Below are 19,994 nucleotides of genomic sequence, written 5' to 3'. Positions count from 1 at the left end.
AGAAGGATATCATGTTTGGTAAGGTGGAGGGTCAGAGAAAAAGAGGAAGACCCCCAACGAGATGGATTGGCCAAGTGGCATCATTGATAGACTCAAATGTGGCAACAATAGTGAGGTTGGCCCAGGATCTGTTCTGCTGTGCATAATTAAGGTCGCTATGAGTCAGTACCAACTCGATGGCATCTAACAACAAGCTTTGAAAGCTGTACTTACTACACCCTTTCCTCACTTATCGGCATGGTTAGGTTCCCAAAAACAGGTCATTATGTGAAAATGGGCATTATGCAAAAATGGAGGATGACCACATCTAAAATGAAGAATGACTACATCATTATATAATGGCCAAATGTCATCATCCTCATGTAACTGCCAAACCACTGAGGATTGTGGCCTAGCCAAGTTGACATATAACCTTTACCATCACAGCATGTGTTAATTCTCACCTTGTACCTTGGTGTTGGTTACTGCCAAACAAAAGTTGTTAATGGATAGTAGATTTTTTACTACTACTGTAAATGCAGACTGTTGGATAACAAAATAATAAGTGAGAAACAGTAAGTAGTGAAGCCGGCAATGCAACTCTCCTGCTGTGATCTATAGGAGAAGACCCTGCTTGCTGAGTTGAGATGTTCCATCTGTAGAAGATGCAGTGTGATGGGGTGAGCCCAGAGCTCCAGGGAAGTTCTTCTGGGCTGCTCACATCTCAACTGCCAAGTTCCAGCTGCTCCTGCCAACTGTGACTCACTGTGTTAACAGGCCTGACCAGAGGATGCTCGCTCTGTGGGTCTTACCGTAGCAGAAAGTGCACCGCTGAAGGCTTTCTAGTGCTGGCGTGTAGTCAGCCCCCGAAGGAATCATTACTACTTGGAATGTGCCAGTGTCATCGATCTGCAAGGAGCAGAAGCAAGACAAAGAACAGCTTAGTGAGTGGTGCTGCAAAAGTCTTCCAAGATTGCTCAGAAAACTGAGATCTGGAGAGATCAAAGCTGCTCCTTCTAAGAAGGTTATGGTCACTGCAGCATGTCAGGTAGACTAAGAGCACTGGCTGGGTTTAAACTTTGAGGTTCCCTTTAACTGCATGAGCAGATTATTTACTTCTGTCTCCTCATCTGTAAAACAGAGATAATAGCCAATCAAAACCCACCAAGTCGATTGCACCTCATGGTGACTCCATGTATAAAGTAGAACTGTTCTACAGGGTTTTCTTGGCTGTAATCCTTTTGGAAGTAGATGATCAGGTCTTCCATGGTGCTCCTGGGTGTGTTCAAACTACTCTTTAGCTTAATACTCCTCCCCGGCAAGGAAAAGTAAACAAACAAAAAGCAAACAACTGAGTAGATTCCAACACTTAGTAACCCTTAGTTTTTTCTGAGGTAAATCTTTACAGGAACAGAAAGCCTCGTTTTTCTTCTGAAGTGTGGTTGGTGAGTTTAAAATGCCAACCTTGTAGTCCAGTGCTTATCTTACAGTACCATCAGGGCAAGTGCAAACCATTTGTGCCACACAGGAATCTGCTGGTATACTACTACCGATGATAGGACTACTGTGATCATTAAACGTTCATAATTGTAAAATACTTACTAGCACATGGTAAGTGCCATGTGGATAACTGAAAACCACCTGGCAGTTTACAAATTGTGGTCAGATCTATTATCTCAATACCTGAATAGTGAGTTATCTCTGCTCACTGGCCCATTTTACAGATGAGGAAACAGAAGCTCAGTAAAAGGTGAAGGGACTGATCAAAAGACATCGAACACTGAAACTGTCTAAAGAAGAGGATTAGAAACCCCCACTCTCAAGTCCCAGAGAACCATGTGAAACTTATAAGCATCCTTTGAGTTCTCATTGTAAACCAGGCATTGACATTGGCTTTAAAATGGAGACCCAGATCTATGTCCAGGCATCATTCCTGTCTGAACAGCTCTCCATTCAATTCAATTTGACCCACTGCTAGTAACCCATCTGGGGAGCTGGAGAGTGGAGAGCTGGGAGAACAGACGGAGGCCACAGATAATCAACAATAATTAACTTGATCTCCAGCATCATTTCTATCACTAAGGCCATATTTTCCAACGATTGATCCTCTCTCTCTGTTTCCAACCTTTACTTTTCAATTGCTAGTAATTATCAATGCATCTTGATTGCATGTTTGATCAATTTCAGATTGAAGAAGTTGGTAGAATTCTTCAGTTTCATAATCACTGACTTTAGTGGTTGGTGCAGAAATTTGACTAATATTACTTGGTCTGCCTTGTAGGCATATGGATACTTTCCTGTCACAGACAACATTATACTTGAAGAAATATCTTGAAATGTTCCTTTTTTTAATGATGCATGGCATGCCATTCCTCTTGAATTTGTCATTCTCAGCACAGTACACCACGTGAATGTCAGATTCTAAATGGCAAATACCAGTCCATTTCATCTTTACGTGTTCCATTTTACTTTTGACAACTTCTGATTTTCCTAGATTCATATTGCGTACTTTCCATGTTCCAATTATTAATGATGTTTGCAGCTGTGTCACATCCATTCATTTTGAGTTGTGCCCAACAGCAAGTGAAGGTTCCTAAAGCTTTACTCTATACACATCATCACGGTCAGCTCCACTTTGAGGAGTTAGCTCTTCCCAGCTGTATTTTGAGTGCCTTCCAACCTGATGAGCTCATTTTCTGGCACTAAACCTCACAATAGTCTGGTGCTATTCATTATGTTTCAATGTTCAGTATTCTGGTGCTATCTGACAGTGTTCCACTGCTATTCATAAGTATTCAGAAGTAGTTAGTCTCTCCTTCTGAGTCTTAGTCTGGAAGCTCAGCTGAAACCTGTCTACCATAGGTGACCATGCTGGAGGTATATCTTCTAGCAGAACAGCTACACAAAAGCCTCCACAGAACTGTGATCAGATCATTAATGCACTCAGCTTCTAACTGAATGGTTCATGTCCACCCAGAAACACCTCAGAAGAAAGACCTGTTGACCTACTTATGAAAAATCAACCATAAAAACCCTATGGAGCATAGTTCTACTCTGATACACACTGGATCACCATTAGTCAGAATCAATCCCATGGCAACTGGTTTTTCAAAGAGAGACACATTTCTTACAAGTACATTAGAAAGGGAGACCTACTCTATATTAGAATATCTAATGAAAAGCAAGTACAATTTCATTCAAAGTAAAAGGCAATTTTCAAGTGAATTTATAGAAAAATTCTCCATGCAAAATGAAGTAGGGTTTGAGGCTTTCCATAAAAAATGGCCTTCCACTTTGGAATGAATAGTTCATTAATCCAATTTACACCATTGTTAGACATTTCCAAGATAGCGTTCACAATCCATTCATTAAGGAGCATGGGAAATTTCTCCATGCTGTCACAGCATCTGCTCCCGAATTCCTCCACATGTGTTTGCATAGGCAGGAGATTTCACACTGGGTAATGACACTCAGATGAAATGAGATTTGTAAAAGTCATGGTAATGATGAAACAAACTAGAATTTTAAATTATGACCTCAAGAAGAGTCAGGGTATGCCCACAAATTTATAAGGGCTTAAAAGGGGATATCTGTACATGGGTATTTACATTTGATGAAAACACAATCATGTATTTACATTGCTGCAAACACAATCATGAATGTGACGAAAACTTCTTAGGCATTATCAAACATCTTAAGCCAATGAGTTGTTGGGCCTGGGGACTCAGGTCCATAGTCTCAGAGGACAACATGGTCAGTTGGCATAACGTAATCCACAAAGACACTGTTCTACATCCTACTTTGGTGAGTAGCATCTGGGATCTTTAAAGCTCATGAGTGGCCATCTAAGGTGCAACTATTGGTCTCTCCATGTGTGAAAGAAAGAAGAGTGATGAGAATTGAAGATGCTTGGAATCAATTAGTCCAAGGGAATAATGGAACATGTGCACATCAATTTCTACATCTCTGAGATCAGAAGAACTAGATGATGCCTGGCTACTACTACCAACTGCTCTGAATGGGATTATATTAGAAGGTCCAGGGTAGAGTGGGAGAAAATGTGGAATAAAATTTAAGATTACGAAAAAATACTAGGCTTACTGGTCAGAAAGGGACTGGAGGAACCCAAGACTATGGCCCTTGATCACCCTTCAGGTCGGAAAGGAACCTACCCTTGTGGTCCAATATTCAGCCAAGTAGTATATAGGTATCTAGCAGGGACATTAGTATGGTATGGTCACCACGGAATGGTCTATCATTCGAAATCAAAAGGACAACATGTACTTAAGGACAAAGTTGAGAAAGGATGGTAAAGTGGATAGAATGGAAATAGGAACCAAAGGGAAGAAGCAGGATCACCATTTATGCATGGAGGGGATTGAAAGCATTAAGAAACAAAATGTATGATTGGGGTAATGACACTCTTCTTGAATATAAAAATAATTCTTCTTAAATATAAAACTGATGATCTTGTTTGTGAACTGTCACTCAATTTACAATAAAAAGTTAATATATATATATACTCGACGGCACTTAACAACACCACCAACAACAACATATATAAGCTCAAAATGATGATGCAGGGCAGCATTTTATCAGTAAAACTTTGAGTTCTGGTCTCAAAAAAATAATCAGAGTACATGAAAGTTGAAGGTTCCTACTGAGTGGAACAAATGATTAAGTGCTTGAAATGTTGATCATTAGAATCCTTCCAGGGTCACAATGACCCCTGTTTTACTCTGTAAACAGGGGACATTGTGAGTCAGATATGACTCGATGACAACTAACAACAACAACAACAACAAAAGCACAATAGAAGAGAATAAATAGAAGAAATTGAGGGTGGGGGGAAGCAAAATATATTTCCCTTCTGCAGTGTCAGGTATTGGGTTCTCAAGAACTTGTTTTAAGCCCTTTCTAGACAAACCGAAGGAGCTCTGGTAGTGTAGTGGTTACGCATTGGGCTGTGAATCGCAAGGTCAGCAGTTCAAAACTACCAGCTGGGTTCCACGGGAGAAAGATGAGGCTTTCTGCTCCTGTAAAGATTTACAGCCTCGGAAACCCTGTACAGGGTCGCTATAAGTCAGAACCGACTCCACGGCACATAACCACCACCACCAGATAAACCTAGTCCTATTCTAAAGTCAGCTTCATAGGACTTTTGCTTTCCTAGTTTGTTCTTGTATCCCCAGAGCTTAGGGTAACACATGGCATACATCAGGTGCTCATTAAACAGATAGAATCAAGAAACAAGTTTCATCTGTAAGTGAGAGTGTTGTTGCGAAGCGCCGTCAAGTTGGTTTTGACCCACAGAGACCCTGTCGAGGGTTTCCAAGGAGCAGCTGGTCTGTTAGCACTCAAAACATTAAGGGTGTTGCTGTTCTTGTTGTTAAGTGCCATTGAGTCATTTCCGACCCATAGCGACCCTGTAAAGGGTTTCCAAGGAGCAACTGGTGAGCTTAAATGACCATCCTTGCAGTACAAACAGCTTTGCAGTCTGGCGCATTAACCCACAGAACCAAAGGTAAAGGCTGAACAGCATGATGACCATAACTGATGTCAGTGAACTGTAAATTTGAAGATTGCTAAAATGGAAAGTGTTTTGTTAAATATATATTTAGCATAATAAGACAAGCAAGTAAACAAAAAAAAATCCCAACCAAATATGTTTTTTGTAAGTTATAGGTTGGGCATATACCTTTGAATGGGTAGGTGGGATTGTGCAAGTTACATTTGTATCACAAGTACCCTCAATTATTTACATCAGGATATAGTGTATGCCTAAATACAGTCAAGAGATGATGCGGGCTCTCAATGAATAGAGGGAATGATGAGGACTCTGTGTGTTACCAAAGCTTTGCACTGCTGTGGTACAAAGCAGCTTTATGTGCATAGCCTTTTCCCAGTCTTTTCTAAAGTCTGTGTATCTTCCTGTCTGAACCTGACACATCAGTCTTTTTATCTGCATAATTCTGAGAGTTCCTACAATGATGCTAAGTGCAGTTTCAGCTCCTTTATAACCTACACTTCAATATTATGAAACTGATTTTAGTTCAGCATCATGAAACTGAATATAGATAGCACTAGTAATCAAAGCAATGAAGTCCTGGCGTGGTGCCATAGGATAAGCACTGGATTGCAATTCACAAGGTCGGTGGTTCAAAAACACCAGCTGCTCCTTGGAAACCTTATACAGGGTTGCTGTGAGTCGGAACCCACTCGACGACATTTAACAACAACAACGATCAAACCAATAGTGATCATCCCTTAGTGCTTACTATGTACTGGGCACTAACGTACCTGCATTGTAGCATTTACTCTTCACATCAACTCTAGGAAATCGGTACTGTTTCCCATATTTTACAAAGGAGTATTTTATTTCAACTCTGTTTTACTTATTTAACCACCTTTATAGAAAATTACAGAGCTCAAGAGAACCTCAAAAGGCCATTTAATTCTGACTAGAGGCCCGAAAAGAATAGAGGTCACTGTTAACAGGTAAGCAACTGCCCCTGTAAAAGTGACATCTTGACCACCTGCATTTAGTCCATGTCCACAGTAAAACAAAACTTTTCAGAAAGTTCTTTCTTAAACCCAGCGTGGAATTTCATACTGCTATTACACCTAGCAGAGCTCTGGTGTGGTGCTGTACCCTAAAAACTGGACCTCAAGCTGGGTGTGAACTGCAAAAGGTCAGCGGTTCAAGCTCACCAGCCACTCCTCGGAAACCCTATACAGGGTTGCTATGAGTTGGAAATGACTCAACGGAACTTAACAACAACATTATACCCAGTTTCTCTAATATGAGATTTTCAAAACTATTTTTTCTTCCCCAAACTTGTAAAGACAGTGATTTAATGGCTTCCTTTACTGTCCTTCTCTAAAAGAAATCCTTTTTCAAGTGGTTGACATTTACTAATACCTTTTTGCTGCTCCTTGGGGTCTCTCTTCAAGATCTCTTTCTGAATAAAGAACCAAACCCCATGGTTAGACTGACCTCCACAAGTTTTATTTAGGAAAATCACATATTAAGCTTTCAACTCCAACCCTAGAAGCTATATCTGGAGTGGCTTTTCCTTGGAAAAAAATCTGGATCTTTTCATGAATGATTAGGTTATAAAATCAGTCAAACGTATTTCATCAAACCACCCCACCGCTACCTTAGCCATATTAACGACAACCACAGATATTTGCAGTCCTTCCTGGTTTAGACCCTGAACCAATTCTGTGGCCCTGAGAAGCAGGGTTCATGTCTTGACATTAAGACTTATTAGCTGTGTGAAATAGTAAATAGCATAATTTTCTCATCTGTAAAATGGGAAAAACAAATAAATCCATCTCAAGGCTCTACTTGTGAGACTCAAACAGGATAATGCATGTAAATGGTCCTGGTATCAGAGTAACAAATACTACAATGATACTCTGGTGATCGTGGTGGTGGTGGTGGTTGTGTGCTGCGTAGTTGGTTCTGATTCATAGTGATCCTGTATAGGGTTTCCAAGGCTTTACATCTTCAAGGAAACAGAAAGCCTCATCTTTTTCCTGCAGAGCGGCAGGATTCAACTGCTTATTTTGCAGTTAGCAGCCCAGTACATAATCCTCTGCACCACCAGGACTCCTTACAATTACACTGGTTGTTGTTGTTGTTAAGTGCCATTGAGTCAGTTCCGACACATAGCGACCCTGCATAGGGTTTTGAAGGAGCAGCTGGTGACCTTGAACCGCAGACCTTGCAGTTCAAACGGCTTGCAGTCTGCTGCATTAACCCACAGCCACACCAGATCTCCACACTCTACCAACCCAGAATTTTTTTCAAGAGCAATTTCAAACATTTAATCCTAATTCTGAAGGCATGGAAGAATAGTTCTAAATCTAGAAGCTTGTGAACACACAGGGAAAAAAAAAAATTGTTAGGCAGAAGGCTAGAATCTCTTACCGCAAATGCACGCCTGACAGAAGGCGTGTTTCTGAAAGCGATCACTATGGGCACTATGTCAAGGGCACTGAATTCCATGGTGGCTGTGGTGATGGACTGGACATCAGCAGAGTGGCCATTGCTAAAAAATGTGGCGATTCTTCTCGTGTGGGCCCCTGGGAGTGTTCGCTTGAAGACATTCCTGGAAATAAACCTCATTGTTTTGCCGATCTCCCTGCTGTCTGTGGATCTCTCATAAGGAATAGCTTCAATTTCCCTGAGAAGTTGGTTCTTATTGTAGGCATCTGAAAAGCGGATGAGGTGCTTGGTGTAGGAATTATAGGATAGAATGGCAATGCGTGCTCCCACAGGACAACTGTTCTCCCGGACTTTAATTTCTCTCACGACTGAGGAGATCATGGCCTTCATTTGTGCAAAATCCTGCTCGGTGACGTCCCGGGACTGGTCTAAGGCAAACACCAATTCGGTTGGATGCACAGGGCATTCAGGTTTTCCTAAAAGGCAAAACAAAACAAACCCAGTTGCCATTGAGGGGAACCTGCCTCATGGTGACCCCCTGGGTATCAAAGTAGATGTGTTTTCCATGACGTTTTCAGTGGCTGCTTTTTCAGACACAGATCAGCAGATCTTTCTTCTGAGGAATTTCTGAGTGAACCTGTACTTCCAGCCTATCATTTAATAGCAGAGTGTGTGGACTATTTGTATCACTCAAAGACTCCAAAAGGCAAAAACAGACCCATTATGTAGCATGCTCGCTTTAAAAATGGGTACACAAAAGAGGGAATTGCAAGCAATGTCATGCAGCCAAGTATATGATTCATTAAATGTGAAATTGATGATCTGCTCTGTAAAACCTCTACTCAATTCACAATGAAAAGCTTAAAAAAATGGGTGTATAGATAGTAAAATGATTTTAAAAGGTAACTACTCAAATATTTAAGCAGTAAACAATATTAAAATGAATATCAAATAAAGATTAAACATTTAAATCTTGACTATTAAAAATGCTCTTAAAATAGAGTTTATTTCTTTTTAATGAAGCACAAGAGTAAAAAGATGATAATTTAATGTTTTATGAAATCTATAAGGAGCCCTGGTGGCACAGTGGTTAAATACTCAGCTGCTAACCAAGAGGTCAGTGGTTCGAACCTCCCAACTGCTCCATAGAAGAAAGATGAGAAGTCTGCTTCTGTAGAGACTACAGCCTGGGAAACCCTATGGAGCTTTCTACCCTGTCCTGTGACTCCAGTGGCAATGGGTTTGGTATTTGGCTATAAAAATTTATCAAATGATTTCTAAAATATAAATAGCTCACAAAAAAGTTCTTTCACCTATACACATTTGGCCCATGGAATTCTATATTGTTGCTGTAACTACTCAATTGAATAAAACAGGTATGTTTTCCTATTTAATGAAGAAGTATACTGTGTGTAAAAAAAAGGAAAGTGTGACCATAAAAATTTAGTTGTTGTTTATTTAAATTCTGTTGAGTTGATTTTGACTCATACTGACCTTGTAAAGGGTTTCTGAGGAGCAGCTGGTGGATTTGAACCACTGAACGTGTCCAATGCTTATTCTACAGTACTACACAAGCCTTCAACTGCTAATAAAATCAGGAAATTCAGAACTGACATACAGTACGCATAATAAAGACAGAGGCACTATAGGACAGTGCTTAGAGCTCAATATTTGGGGTACAGTCCTGACCCTACTACTTACTAGCCTGTGACTTCATACAAGTTACTTACCCTTCAGTTTTCTCATTTGAAAACTAGTCAAAATATCACCTATTGCCTAGACCTATGAGGAGGACTAAATAAATCAACTCAGGTAAACACTTAGGAAACAGTGACTGGCAAGTAGTAGGTGCTCAGTAAATGTTATTAATAACTGTTATAATTATTACTACAATCTTTTTTATTGTGAGAGAACAGAATCACTAAAAGGTGAATGAAAAAAAGATTTAACAGATAAACCTTTATTTAAGTTAAAAATGCAAGTTCACCAAATAAATATGCCTTTAGAGAGACTTACATTATGCATGTTAAACTCTAGTGTACATATTAATTACAGATTATCTACCTGAACTCATTCAGCATAATCATTCATCCTTAATCCCAGTATTCTGCGCAGTTGGCAATTTGCATTTGTCTGATTATCTGATTAATGTTTATCTCTCCTATTACTTTATGAAGTATGAAGATAGGGATTGTGATTTTCTTGTCCAGGTTATTAAAAAAAGAGAAAGACCAAACTGGTTGCCATTGAGTTAATTCTGGCTTATGGTGACCCCATGTGTCTCCGAACAGAACTGTTTGTGTTGCATATAATTTTCAGTAGCCATGATCTTTAGAAAATTGATTGCTAGGCCTTTTTCTGAGGCACCTCAGGGTGGGTTTGAACCTGCAACCTTTTGGTTAGTAGTGAAGCACTAACTGTTCCTATCACCCAGGGACTCCTTGCAGGTTATTAGTCCTGGCCACATGATTGTTGTTGTTAAGTGCTGTTGAGTCGGTTCTGACTCATAGCGACCCTGTATAGGGTTTCTGAAGCTTTAAATCTTCATGGAAGCAGAAGTCACATTTTTCTCCCATAGAGGGACTGATGGGCTCAAACTTCTGACCTAGTGGTTCGTAGTCTAGTGCTTATGCTATGGAGCCATATGATAGAAATTTAATAAATGTTGAATAGATGAAAAAAATGATCCAAAAGCAGTTATTTGCAATAAGTATAGGAAGAAAAACAACACTTGATTAGTGGGTGAGATGCTTGGTGTTGGGATGTAGGTTGGTACAAGGAAACCCTGAAGGCACATTTCTCTTGGAGGGATGACTCCTCGTATTCAAGGCCAGCAAGTCTGACATAAGAAACAGCATGAAACCCAATGGCTCTTCACAAGCTAGGTCAGGAACTCACACTGACTGGGGCTTGTCCAGGTCAGCCAAGGATGAGTCCCCACTCTGCCATAGGGCCAGCTGGGCCTTGTCCACCTAGTTGTTCTTGTTAAGCACTGTTGAGTCAGTTCTGACTCAAAGTGACCCTGTATAGGGTTTCTGAGGCTGTAAATCTTTGTGGGTGCAGAAAACCTCATCTTTTTGCCCACTTTGTTGTTGTTGTCAGGTGCCATTGAGTCAAAACTGACTCATAGCGACCCCATGCACAGCAGAAAGAAACAATGTCCGATCCTGGGCCAACCTCACTACTGCCACCACACTTGACGCCATCAATGATGTCACCTTAGTGGTAGGTTATTATCTCTTTCTGGTCATTGGTGCCCTGACCTTCATGGGAAAAAGGATTTCTCACCTGGCCAGTGACAAAAATAAACCCAAACCAAAGTATTCACCTCTGTGAAAAAAAATGAAACTATAGGAAATCATTTGTCAGCCTTTGACTCAAATTTAGTGGACTGAACAGATATTCAAAATATTTTGGAAGGTACGTACTGGACTGCTAACCGCAAGGCTAGTGGTTCAAACCCAGCCACCACTCCTTAGAAACTCTATTTAGGGTTGCTATGAGTTGGAACTGACTTAACGTCACTTGATAACAACTAATAAAAGAATAAACCCATTGGGTGAGAAACAGCTGTGAAGCTCTGCTAAAACAGAATGATTGTGTTTGCGTTGCTACTGTTGTTAAATGCTGTCAAATCAGTTCTAACTCATAGCGACTGTTTCTAAGGAGTGACTGGTGGGTTTGAACCACTGACCTTGTGGTTAGCAGTCCAGTGCTTATCCTACAGCGCCACACCAGGATTCCTGTTAGGTTTGTACTATCATTAAAAGTCAGCAAAGAATGTGCAGATAAAATTTATATCATTTGGTAGGCAACACATTGTTCTAACTCATGTAAACAGTTTGGATGTTGATTAAAAAATGCTGTAAATAAAGATTACTCACCATGTCCACCAGCTGGGGAAGAAGAACAAAGGAGACTGGGTTATTCTTTGGTAGGAGAACAGAGTTCTGTACCTTACATGAAATTCATGCTGACTGAAGTTTTGCCTAGGTGTTTTTTGTAGATGACTCAAAAATCAAGGTAGCAGGTAGGGTTTGGAGAATTTGTAGAGAGAACCTAGCATCTTGGTAAAGGCACTTTATTATTATTTTAACCATAGGGGAGGGAAGGGAGGAGAGGTGGGACAATAAATCAGCAGTCTGTAGTCAGCTGTCAGAGGCAAATGACTTTTGTCTGGGAGGGAACACTGTGCTGCAGGGAGGAGGTAGGTCCCTGAATTCAGAAAGCATTTGAATGGGTGCTAAGCTCTCTTTAGTCTGAACACACTTCCAGTGTGACCCATGTAGATATCTATAGTTAATGATTTTGTATATACTGAGTGTGTGTGTACTCACATGTTCTCGCTATTGGAGGTAGATTTTCTCTGAAGCAAACGACACTTAAGCTTTAGACTTGCACTGTATAATAGGGTAGCCACTAATCATAGATGGCTCTTTACATCTAAATGAATTAAAATGGGCTGAAAATTTTAAAATTCAGCTCCTCACCTGCACTAGCCACATTTCAAGTGCTCTGTATCTGAAGATGGCTATTGCTGTTGTAGTTAAGTGCTGTAGAGTGGGTTCTAACTCAGAATTTCCGAGGAGCGGGTGGTGGGCCTTGCAGTTAGTAATTCAGTGCTTATTCTACAGCACCACCATAATTGTAGTTGCTAAGTACCATACTGGACAGTGCACTGAAAGACTTCTGTCACTGCAGAAAGTTCTCTTGGTCAGCATTGCTTAAGCGTCTTATGTGCAGGGGCCTGTTGCAAGACTCTGGGAGGGCTGATCATCATTATGTTCACCTCACCCTTTTATAAATGCAACCTCCATTGATTCTGATTTCGCTTCTTATTCTAAATACTACTTGTATGTGAAATAGCTTTGTACCTACTTTTGGATTTATCATTGTATTTCAGATCCCTCACATTTAAAAGGATCAGGCCCCATCACACTGGAATCTGCCATTACTGTTCACATGGCTACCAGGTTAGAAAATCTACTGTACTAATTCAGCCCCAAAGAAAGCAGTCTTTATGACCCAATGTACAGATTTGATTCCCATTGTGGTTCTATTCTGATAAAACAAAAAAGACCAAGTTAAGGCTAACTGCCTTAAAATGTTTTTAAAGTCTCTGTCTTGGAGACCAATGTTCTCTACATTGTTGTGTGCCATTGAAACTGTTCTGACTCATAGTGACCTTGTGTATAGTTTCCGAGGAGCAGCTGGTGGGTTTGAACCACTAACCTTGCAGTTAACAGGACATAAATGTGTTCTAATTTGTCTATTTTTCTCCCCTAAAGTGCTCCAAGGTAACATTTGGTTTCTCCTTTCAGTCATGTTTATTTGGGCAGTCATTAAGCATTTGTGGATGAATATTGAAAAGTTTGTTCTCTCTGACTCACAGGCATGGAATTTCTTTGCTGGCACTAGCTCATATGTTGATAGAAGAGGCTGCTCTGACAATCTTAAAGCAAATTCAGAAAAGTGTTTGCCAAATCAAAAGGCATTTAAAATTTTGAGAGGAAAAAGGAGAAAAAAACCAAAAAACCCCAGCAGAATGAATAATTTTACGAGTTAGTCCATCAGTCCAGTTAGAAGTATTTCTAGGAAAGGAGCAATAAACAATGAACCAAAGCCAAGTCCCATTCTCTAGGTCACCCTGTTATCACAGTTGCCTCTTTACCACCAAGTGAATTCAACTCTGTCAATTACCGCCAGTTCTTAATACCCACTTGAAAAAAGTTCAGTGTCACTCTCTGCTGATGGATTTCACTATCAGAAGACTTGACCTTACACCTCAATTTCCCCTAGATCAAAAGTACTAGGTATATTATTATTATTTAGGGCTTGGAAGGGGTTCAAATCGACAAGCTGGCAGCCAGAAAAGAAGATAATAGTCACTCATCTTTGCCAACTCAAAATCTATGCAGTGACACCTCTAATTTTAAGAAATTGGCTTGTAAATTGTCTCAATTCAGAGTGTAGAGTTCACTGCTTTCCTTCTATGAATCTGGCTCCCTGGGTGATCATTTTCAGCAGGGTACTTACGACTGTGATCCCGCACATACTGGATAAGCTCACATGTCTGCAGTTCAAAAATAAAACAGAGAATTAGCTGGCAGACTGATAGGTCCTGAACTTTTAAAATGCATACACTTGATGGGGTGCTCAGAGCGCTCTTGGAATCAGGAGATACATACGGAAAATGAAGCCCATCCTTTGGCTCCTTTCACGCCCTAGGAAACAAAAAAATATGGGTTACACGCCCAGTAACCAGAATGTTTACCAATGTGTACCCTGAGAAAATGATAAGCTTTATAGTTCTTCTTAAATTACAGGGAAAAGAGAATGCATGTAGGATACTCATCACATAAACAATACAGAAAGCCTCATACAGATGAGACTTTCTGCTCCCATAAAGATTTACAGTGGAAACCCATTGCAAGGTTGCTATGAGTTGGAACCGACTCAATGGCACACAACCACCACCAACACCAATCCATCTTTGGGGCCAGGAAGAGTCTGGCTCTCCCAGACAAAATGCAATGGAGCCTCCCCACAAACTCTTGAAAAAAAATTAGTAAAGTCCATGTGAAAGTAATCATCTGTTCACTTTCCTCTTGCCTTCATTCATTCACTGTTCACACTGAATAAAATCAGAGCACAAGGACTGGAGTGGTAAACAAAATTCTCTGAAAATCTAGAAATTTCATTTTAGACCAGGACTTTTAATTTTCTTGCTATTACCCCAGCTTCCAAGAGATGGCAATTAATTTTTAATTGGCATTTGATCTCCTCTCTGAGCACGTGAATGTGGAAAAATATTCAAGCAATTGACTAGGCAGCAGAAGCAGAAAGCAAGTGAAAAATGGCTTGATGTGATGTATGGATTTTCAAAATTTACCTTTCTTCCAGGGGGTCCTGGCTCCCCAGGGGATCCCAGCTCTCCAGGACGCCCAGCAGATATCTTAAAGCAGAATTTATTTAATTAAAAAATCTAATTTATGCACATGAATGTGGTTGTGAGTATAAATATGTTTTAAACACATCTTTACTTTAGAAAAGTGAAAAGTGAGAGATTTCCAAAAGCACAAAGAGGAAAAAAAAATCCCTAGCAATCCTTTCTCCTCCAAATAATCCTCATTAACATTGTAATGTGTTTTTCCTCAAGCCTTATATTGTTTACTCTTTGGGTGTTAAAATATATTTATTGATTTTCTAAATTATTTGGATTACATTTTTCTTTTGCTTTAAATCTTAATATATATCTTCATGTTACTGAATTTTTTTTGCAAAACATTTTTCATAGCTGCATAGTATTCTATTGTATGGAATGCCATAATGTATTTAATCAGTCATTTATTGTTGGCATTCAATGTTGTAATAACCAATATTATTATAAAACTATATGCACAATTCTGAGTATTTCCATGGGAAATGTTTGTTAGAACTGCTGATGACTGAGACAAATGAGATGTTCGTTATCTAAATGGGATGGCATGTGACTAAACTAAAAACCAAACAAATAAAGAAAACATAAAAACTACTGAAGAAATATCAACAAGATATTTTTAGTGATAAGAGGAATAACCACAGTTACTGCAGACTGCTTATTATATTCCAGAGATTTTTTTCCATACAAATTAAACATGAATTTTGTCATAAAGAAAGCTAGGGTTTGGCTTAAAAATTTGGTATTTCTTGCTTTCTTCATCTAAAATGACATGGGATTTACAAGCTTTATATGAATAAAAATGAAGCACTGCTTACTGAACAACAAATAATTATTGATATCCTTTGGGTATTCTGCTGATATTCACAGCATAATGAGTTTAGTTGGTGGGAGGGGAGATAAACTTACTTACTTCTCATATTTTATTTATAAGATACAGGCTAACCTCGCAAGGGAAAAGATGGCAGATTGAATGCATGCATTTAATTTTGCTCCCTCCCAATGCCTTACTAAAATGACAATAGACTTTTTTTTTTTTAAAGTAAAACACAATAAGATGCAAAGAATGAGAAAGGAGACATAGTGGAGTTTAAGATGCTTGAAAGCACATGTAAAAATGTTAAATGACTTAGCAGACCAGAGAAAGCCGATTCCTAAGCCAGCAGCAAGGAAAGCCAAGAACCAATGTGCTTGATACAGTCCCAAAAGGCTCAGGAATTGGGAGAAGCAGGTGCATTTAAAAGAGATGAAGATGAGAAACTAAAAAAGGGAAGACTCAGTGAAAATCATTTTAGGAATCTCTGAATCTCCTTTCCATACTCTAGACTGCCCTTCTCCCCACCAGCAACAGATAGGGGGCTTACTCTTCAGACAGGTAAAGTCAATGTGTCTAGAGAGTGTCAGGTAGAGTTGAAGGCTAGAGGTACCATACTGAAAACAGGAAGATGTAATGCATTAACTCCTGTGTACAGTAGATGTGAAACCCCAGCTCTGTTTTGCCATATGGTCCCAAGAAAGCTGACAGACAGTCTGTTACTGTCTGGAAGAAAATTGCAAGAATCTTGTCAGAGGAATCAGACAAGTCAATGAAGACCTAAAGATACTGATACCAGAAGTTTGCTAAACAAACAGTTCAGCTAGACCACTGTCCAGTGAAACTTGTTGTTGATGGCCCTACCTATATGCTTAAGGAGCTCTGGTAGCATAGTGGTTACAAGTCGGGCTGCTAACCTCAAAGTCAGTAGTTCAAAACTATCAGCTGTTCCTTGGCAGAAAGATGAAGCTTTCTGCTCCCATAAAGATTTACAGCTTTGGAAACCCTAAACAGGGGCTTTATGGGTCAGAATCAACTCCATGGCACAGAACCACCACCACATGCTTAGTTAGTCCTCATTTCTTAGCTATAAAGATATGTGACAGATATGTGAGAAATAGAGACCAGAAGAGATAAAATAAAACTATATGAAACAGACTCTGTTGGGCAAAGAAAACTTTAAAAATACCCACTCATCTTCTCAGAGTGATAAGAGATAATGTGCCATCCCTGAAACAAAAACTGAATACTATGAAAAAAGGATTATTTAGAGGATAGAATGTGCTCTTCAAAATTAAACTATAAGAGACGGATTAAAAGACAAAGCCATTAAAATCTCCAGATAGTGCAACACATAGACAAAGAATTTTAAAAAAATGGGAGAGAAGAGATCAGAATATTAGAAGACTTGCCTAACATGCCAAATGACAGGGAAAACAGATGAATAAACCATCAAAAAAATTAATTTCTCTGAACTAAACAACCTGCTTACAGGCTCAAAAGGCCAACCCATTAGGAAAATGAGCAATAAAAGCATAAAAACTGCAAAATATCAGATATTAGGAGCTGAGAGAAGATCCAATAAGGTTTCAGAGAGAGAATACTGGTTACACGTAAAGGATCAGGAATCAGAAAGGCTTTGGAATTCCCAAAGCAACAAAGAAGCTAGAAGCATGGTGATCTAATTACCTTTAAAAATCCAAACCTAGAATTGTGTACTAGCCAAAACAATAGTCACATATGAAGGTAGACTAGAGTCATTTTTGGAGTCCTGGTATGGTGTTATAGTTCAAACCCATTGGCCACTCCTCGGAAACCTTATGTAAGGTTGCTAGGAGTCGGAACTGATTCAATGGCGTTGAACAACATAACAGCAGAGCCTTCTGACCTGTCCAACCTGGGATGTCAGTATCCCTTCAATGTCTGGTGCTAGATGCCACCCTGAGACTGTCCTTTACCCTCACCTTGTGGATTCCCTTTGCTTCTCTTCTGTGTTGAATTTCTTGTTACTATTCCAGTTTTCAAGGTCCACTGGTAGCATAGTGGTTACGAAACGGGCTGCTAACCTCAAGGTCAGCAGTTCAAAACTACCAGCTATTCTGTGGGAGAAAGATGAGGTTTTCTGTTCCTATAAAGATTTACAGCCTTGAAAACCCTGTGCAGGGTAACTCTGAGTTGGAACCGATTCCACAGTACTTAACAACAACAACATTCCTATTCTCAGACTCCTCTCTCATGTACAAGTGAGCTTTAAAAAGTTTGTGGAAATTTTTCTCTTAATTTCATTTTTCCACAAATTTTTTGAAGTCTCCTTGTAGTTTTCTTTTGTTTCATGAAGCACTTAACCAGTTGCCTGCTAAGAAGGGAGCATTAGAAGGATATTTTTAATACTGCCAACATCTGAAAATGGGTAAAGGACAGTCTCAGGGTGCCATCTAGCACTAGACAATGAAGGGAAACTGACAACCTAGGTCGAACAGGTTAGAAAGCTCTGTTGTTTTGTTGTTGTTAAGTGCCGTCGAGTTGGTTCCAACTCATAGTGACCCTGTATAAGATTTCCAAGGAGTGGTTGGTGGGTTTGAATCACTGACCTTGAGATTAGCAGTCTAGTGCTTACCCTACAGCCACCAACCTTGAGTTTAGGATTTCAGCGCTTATCCTACTTACAGCACCACACTAGAACTAGGTTGGGATTAAATTTGATAGAAGGTCAATTATATCTATATGGCTTGAGAAAATTTAGATAAATATTATACTAATTTCTATATAGGAAATCAATTAATGATACTTAAAACTTAAAAATCAAGAGCATATTGTCAATTCCAAAACAATCAATTAAGAAATGAAAGTTGTTGTTTCTGGGAAGAAGGACATGGAAGGGGGTGAGGCCATAGGGTTGTTATTGCAGGTCGAACCCCAGGTATTACAGAGTAGAACTGCTCCAAAGGGTTGAGGGAGTGGAGAGCTTGTCTTTTTTTTTTTTTTTTTTTTCTCATAAGAAAGTCTGTGAAATTATTTGATTCTTTAAAACAGTAGTTCCTAACTGGGAATGTTAGGTGGGGTAGGGTGTGGATTTTGCTCCTCAGCAGACATTTGGAAATGTCTAGAGACATTTTTAATGACCATAATTGGGAGAGATGGATTGTTACTGGCATATAGTGAGTAGAGGCCAGGGATACTGACAAATGTCCTATGATATATAAGATAATCTCTAACAAACAGAGAATTATCTGGTCCAAAATGTCAAGTGACTATGTTTTAAACTATGGCATGTGCAAAGTTGATAAAAAAAAAATGTTGTTGTGGTTGTTAAGTGCCATCGGGTCAGTTTTGACTTCCTAGTGACTCTGCATAGAGTTTCTGAGGAGTGGCTAGTGGGTCTGAGCAGCTGATCTTCCAGTTAACAGTCCAGTGCTTATCCTACAGCGCCACACCAGAACTAAAAAAAAAACAAAAAAACAAAACAAACAAACAAAAAAAACTAAATACATACAAATGTACATATATACAAAAGATAACTAAGATGAAAAATCTTGGCAAATTAAAAAAAAATTGTTCTGGGGGATGTGGGGGCTCAAAGGGGGAGATTTAAAGAGCTTAATTTAGGAACATAATCATCCCACGAGAATTAAAGCAACAAGCAGAATGTGAGGCAAATTCTTCCAGTGGAATCTTCAGCTCTTTTAAGGGGACAACCTGGAATTTTTCAGTGTATAAAGTCTCAAGTTCAAATCCCAAAAATATTCATATAGAGGTGGAAAAAGCAGGTTAGCAAATGAAACACCCCAGTTAGAAACAGTGATAAACTGCCCAATAAGGGGAGGAAACGCAATAAACTGTCAAACTTATTAGTTTGTGCCCAGTGTTGAGAATTTGTATTTTCAATCCCAGTTAAACAAGAATCACCTGGGATCTTGTTAAGATCATCTTCATTCTGATTCAGTTTCTCTGGAATAGAAATGCAAATTCTCAACAAAAGGCCAAACCAGAATGAATCAGTTCAAAGCCCAGATTAAAAGGTAAACTACTTCACTAACAAGCCAAGGGAAATGATCTGCAGATATTTCAATGAAGGTCACATCTGGATTAATTTAAAGTCTTTTTCAATTACTTTTCTAATTATATCAGTCCTTCTTTTTAGAGAATAATATTAAAGGATACATATTAAATATTAAAGTCAATAAACCTTTACCTGTACTTTATTGACTACAAAAAAGGATTTTGATTGTGTGCATCATGACAAGCTATAGGCAACATTGCAGAGAATGAGTATTCCAGAACACTCGATTGTGCTCATGAGGAACCTG

At 39.3% G+C, this 19,994-nt stretch overlaps 1 protein-coding gene across 1 annotated transcript in view; it reads right to left on the bottom strand.

Annotated features, from left to right (window-relative positions):
* The window catches only part of COL6A6 (collagen, type VI, alpha 6), a 158,481-nt gene that overhangs the window by 19,982 nt on the left and 118,505 nt on the right, over positions 1-19,994 (bottom strand). The window contains exons 27-32 of the mRNA XM_006846634.1: positions 14,826-14,888; positions 14,122-14,157; positions 13,970-14,006; positions 11,818-11,829; positions 7,916-8,409; positions 792-888 (exon numbers count right to left, since the gene is read on the bottom strand). Of these exons, the coding sequence (XP_006846697.1) occupies positions 792-888; positions 7,916-8,409; positions 11,818-11,829; positions 13,970-14,006; positions 14,122-14,157; positions 14,826-14,888 (739 nt within the window). The remainder of the gene's footprint in view (positions 1-791; positions 889-7,915; positions 8,410-11,817; positions 11,830-13,969; positions 14,007-14,121; positions 14,158-14,825; positions 14,889-19,994) is intronic.

This window comes from Chrysochloris asiatica, unplaced genomic scaffold (assembly GCF_000296735.1).
Source record: "Chrysochloris asiatica unplaced genomic scaffold, ChrAsi1.0 scaffold00028, whole genome shotgun sequence".
Lineage (NCBI taxonomy): Eukaryota > Metazoa > Chordata > Mammalia > Afrosoricida > Chrysochloridae > Chrysochloris > Chrysochloris asiatica.
This window is presented reverse-complemented; position numbering and strand designations above follow the sequence as displayed.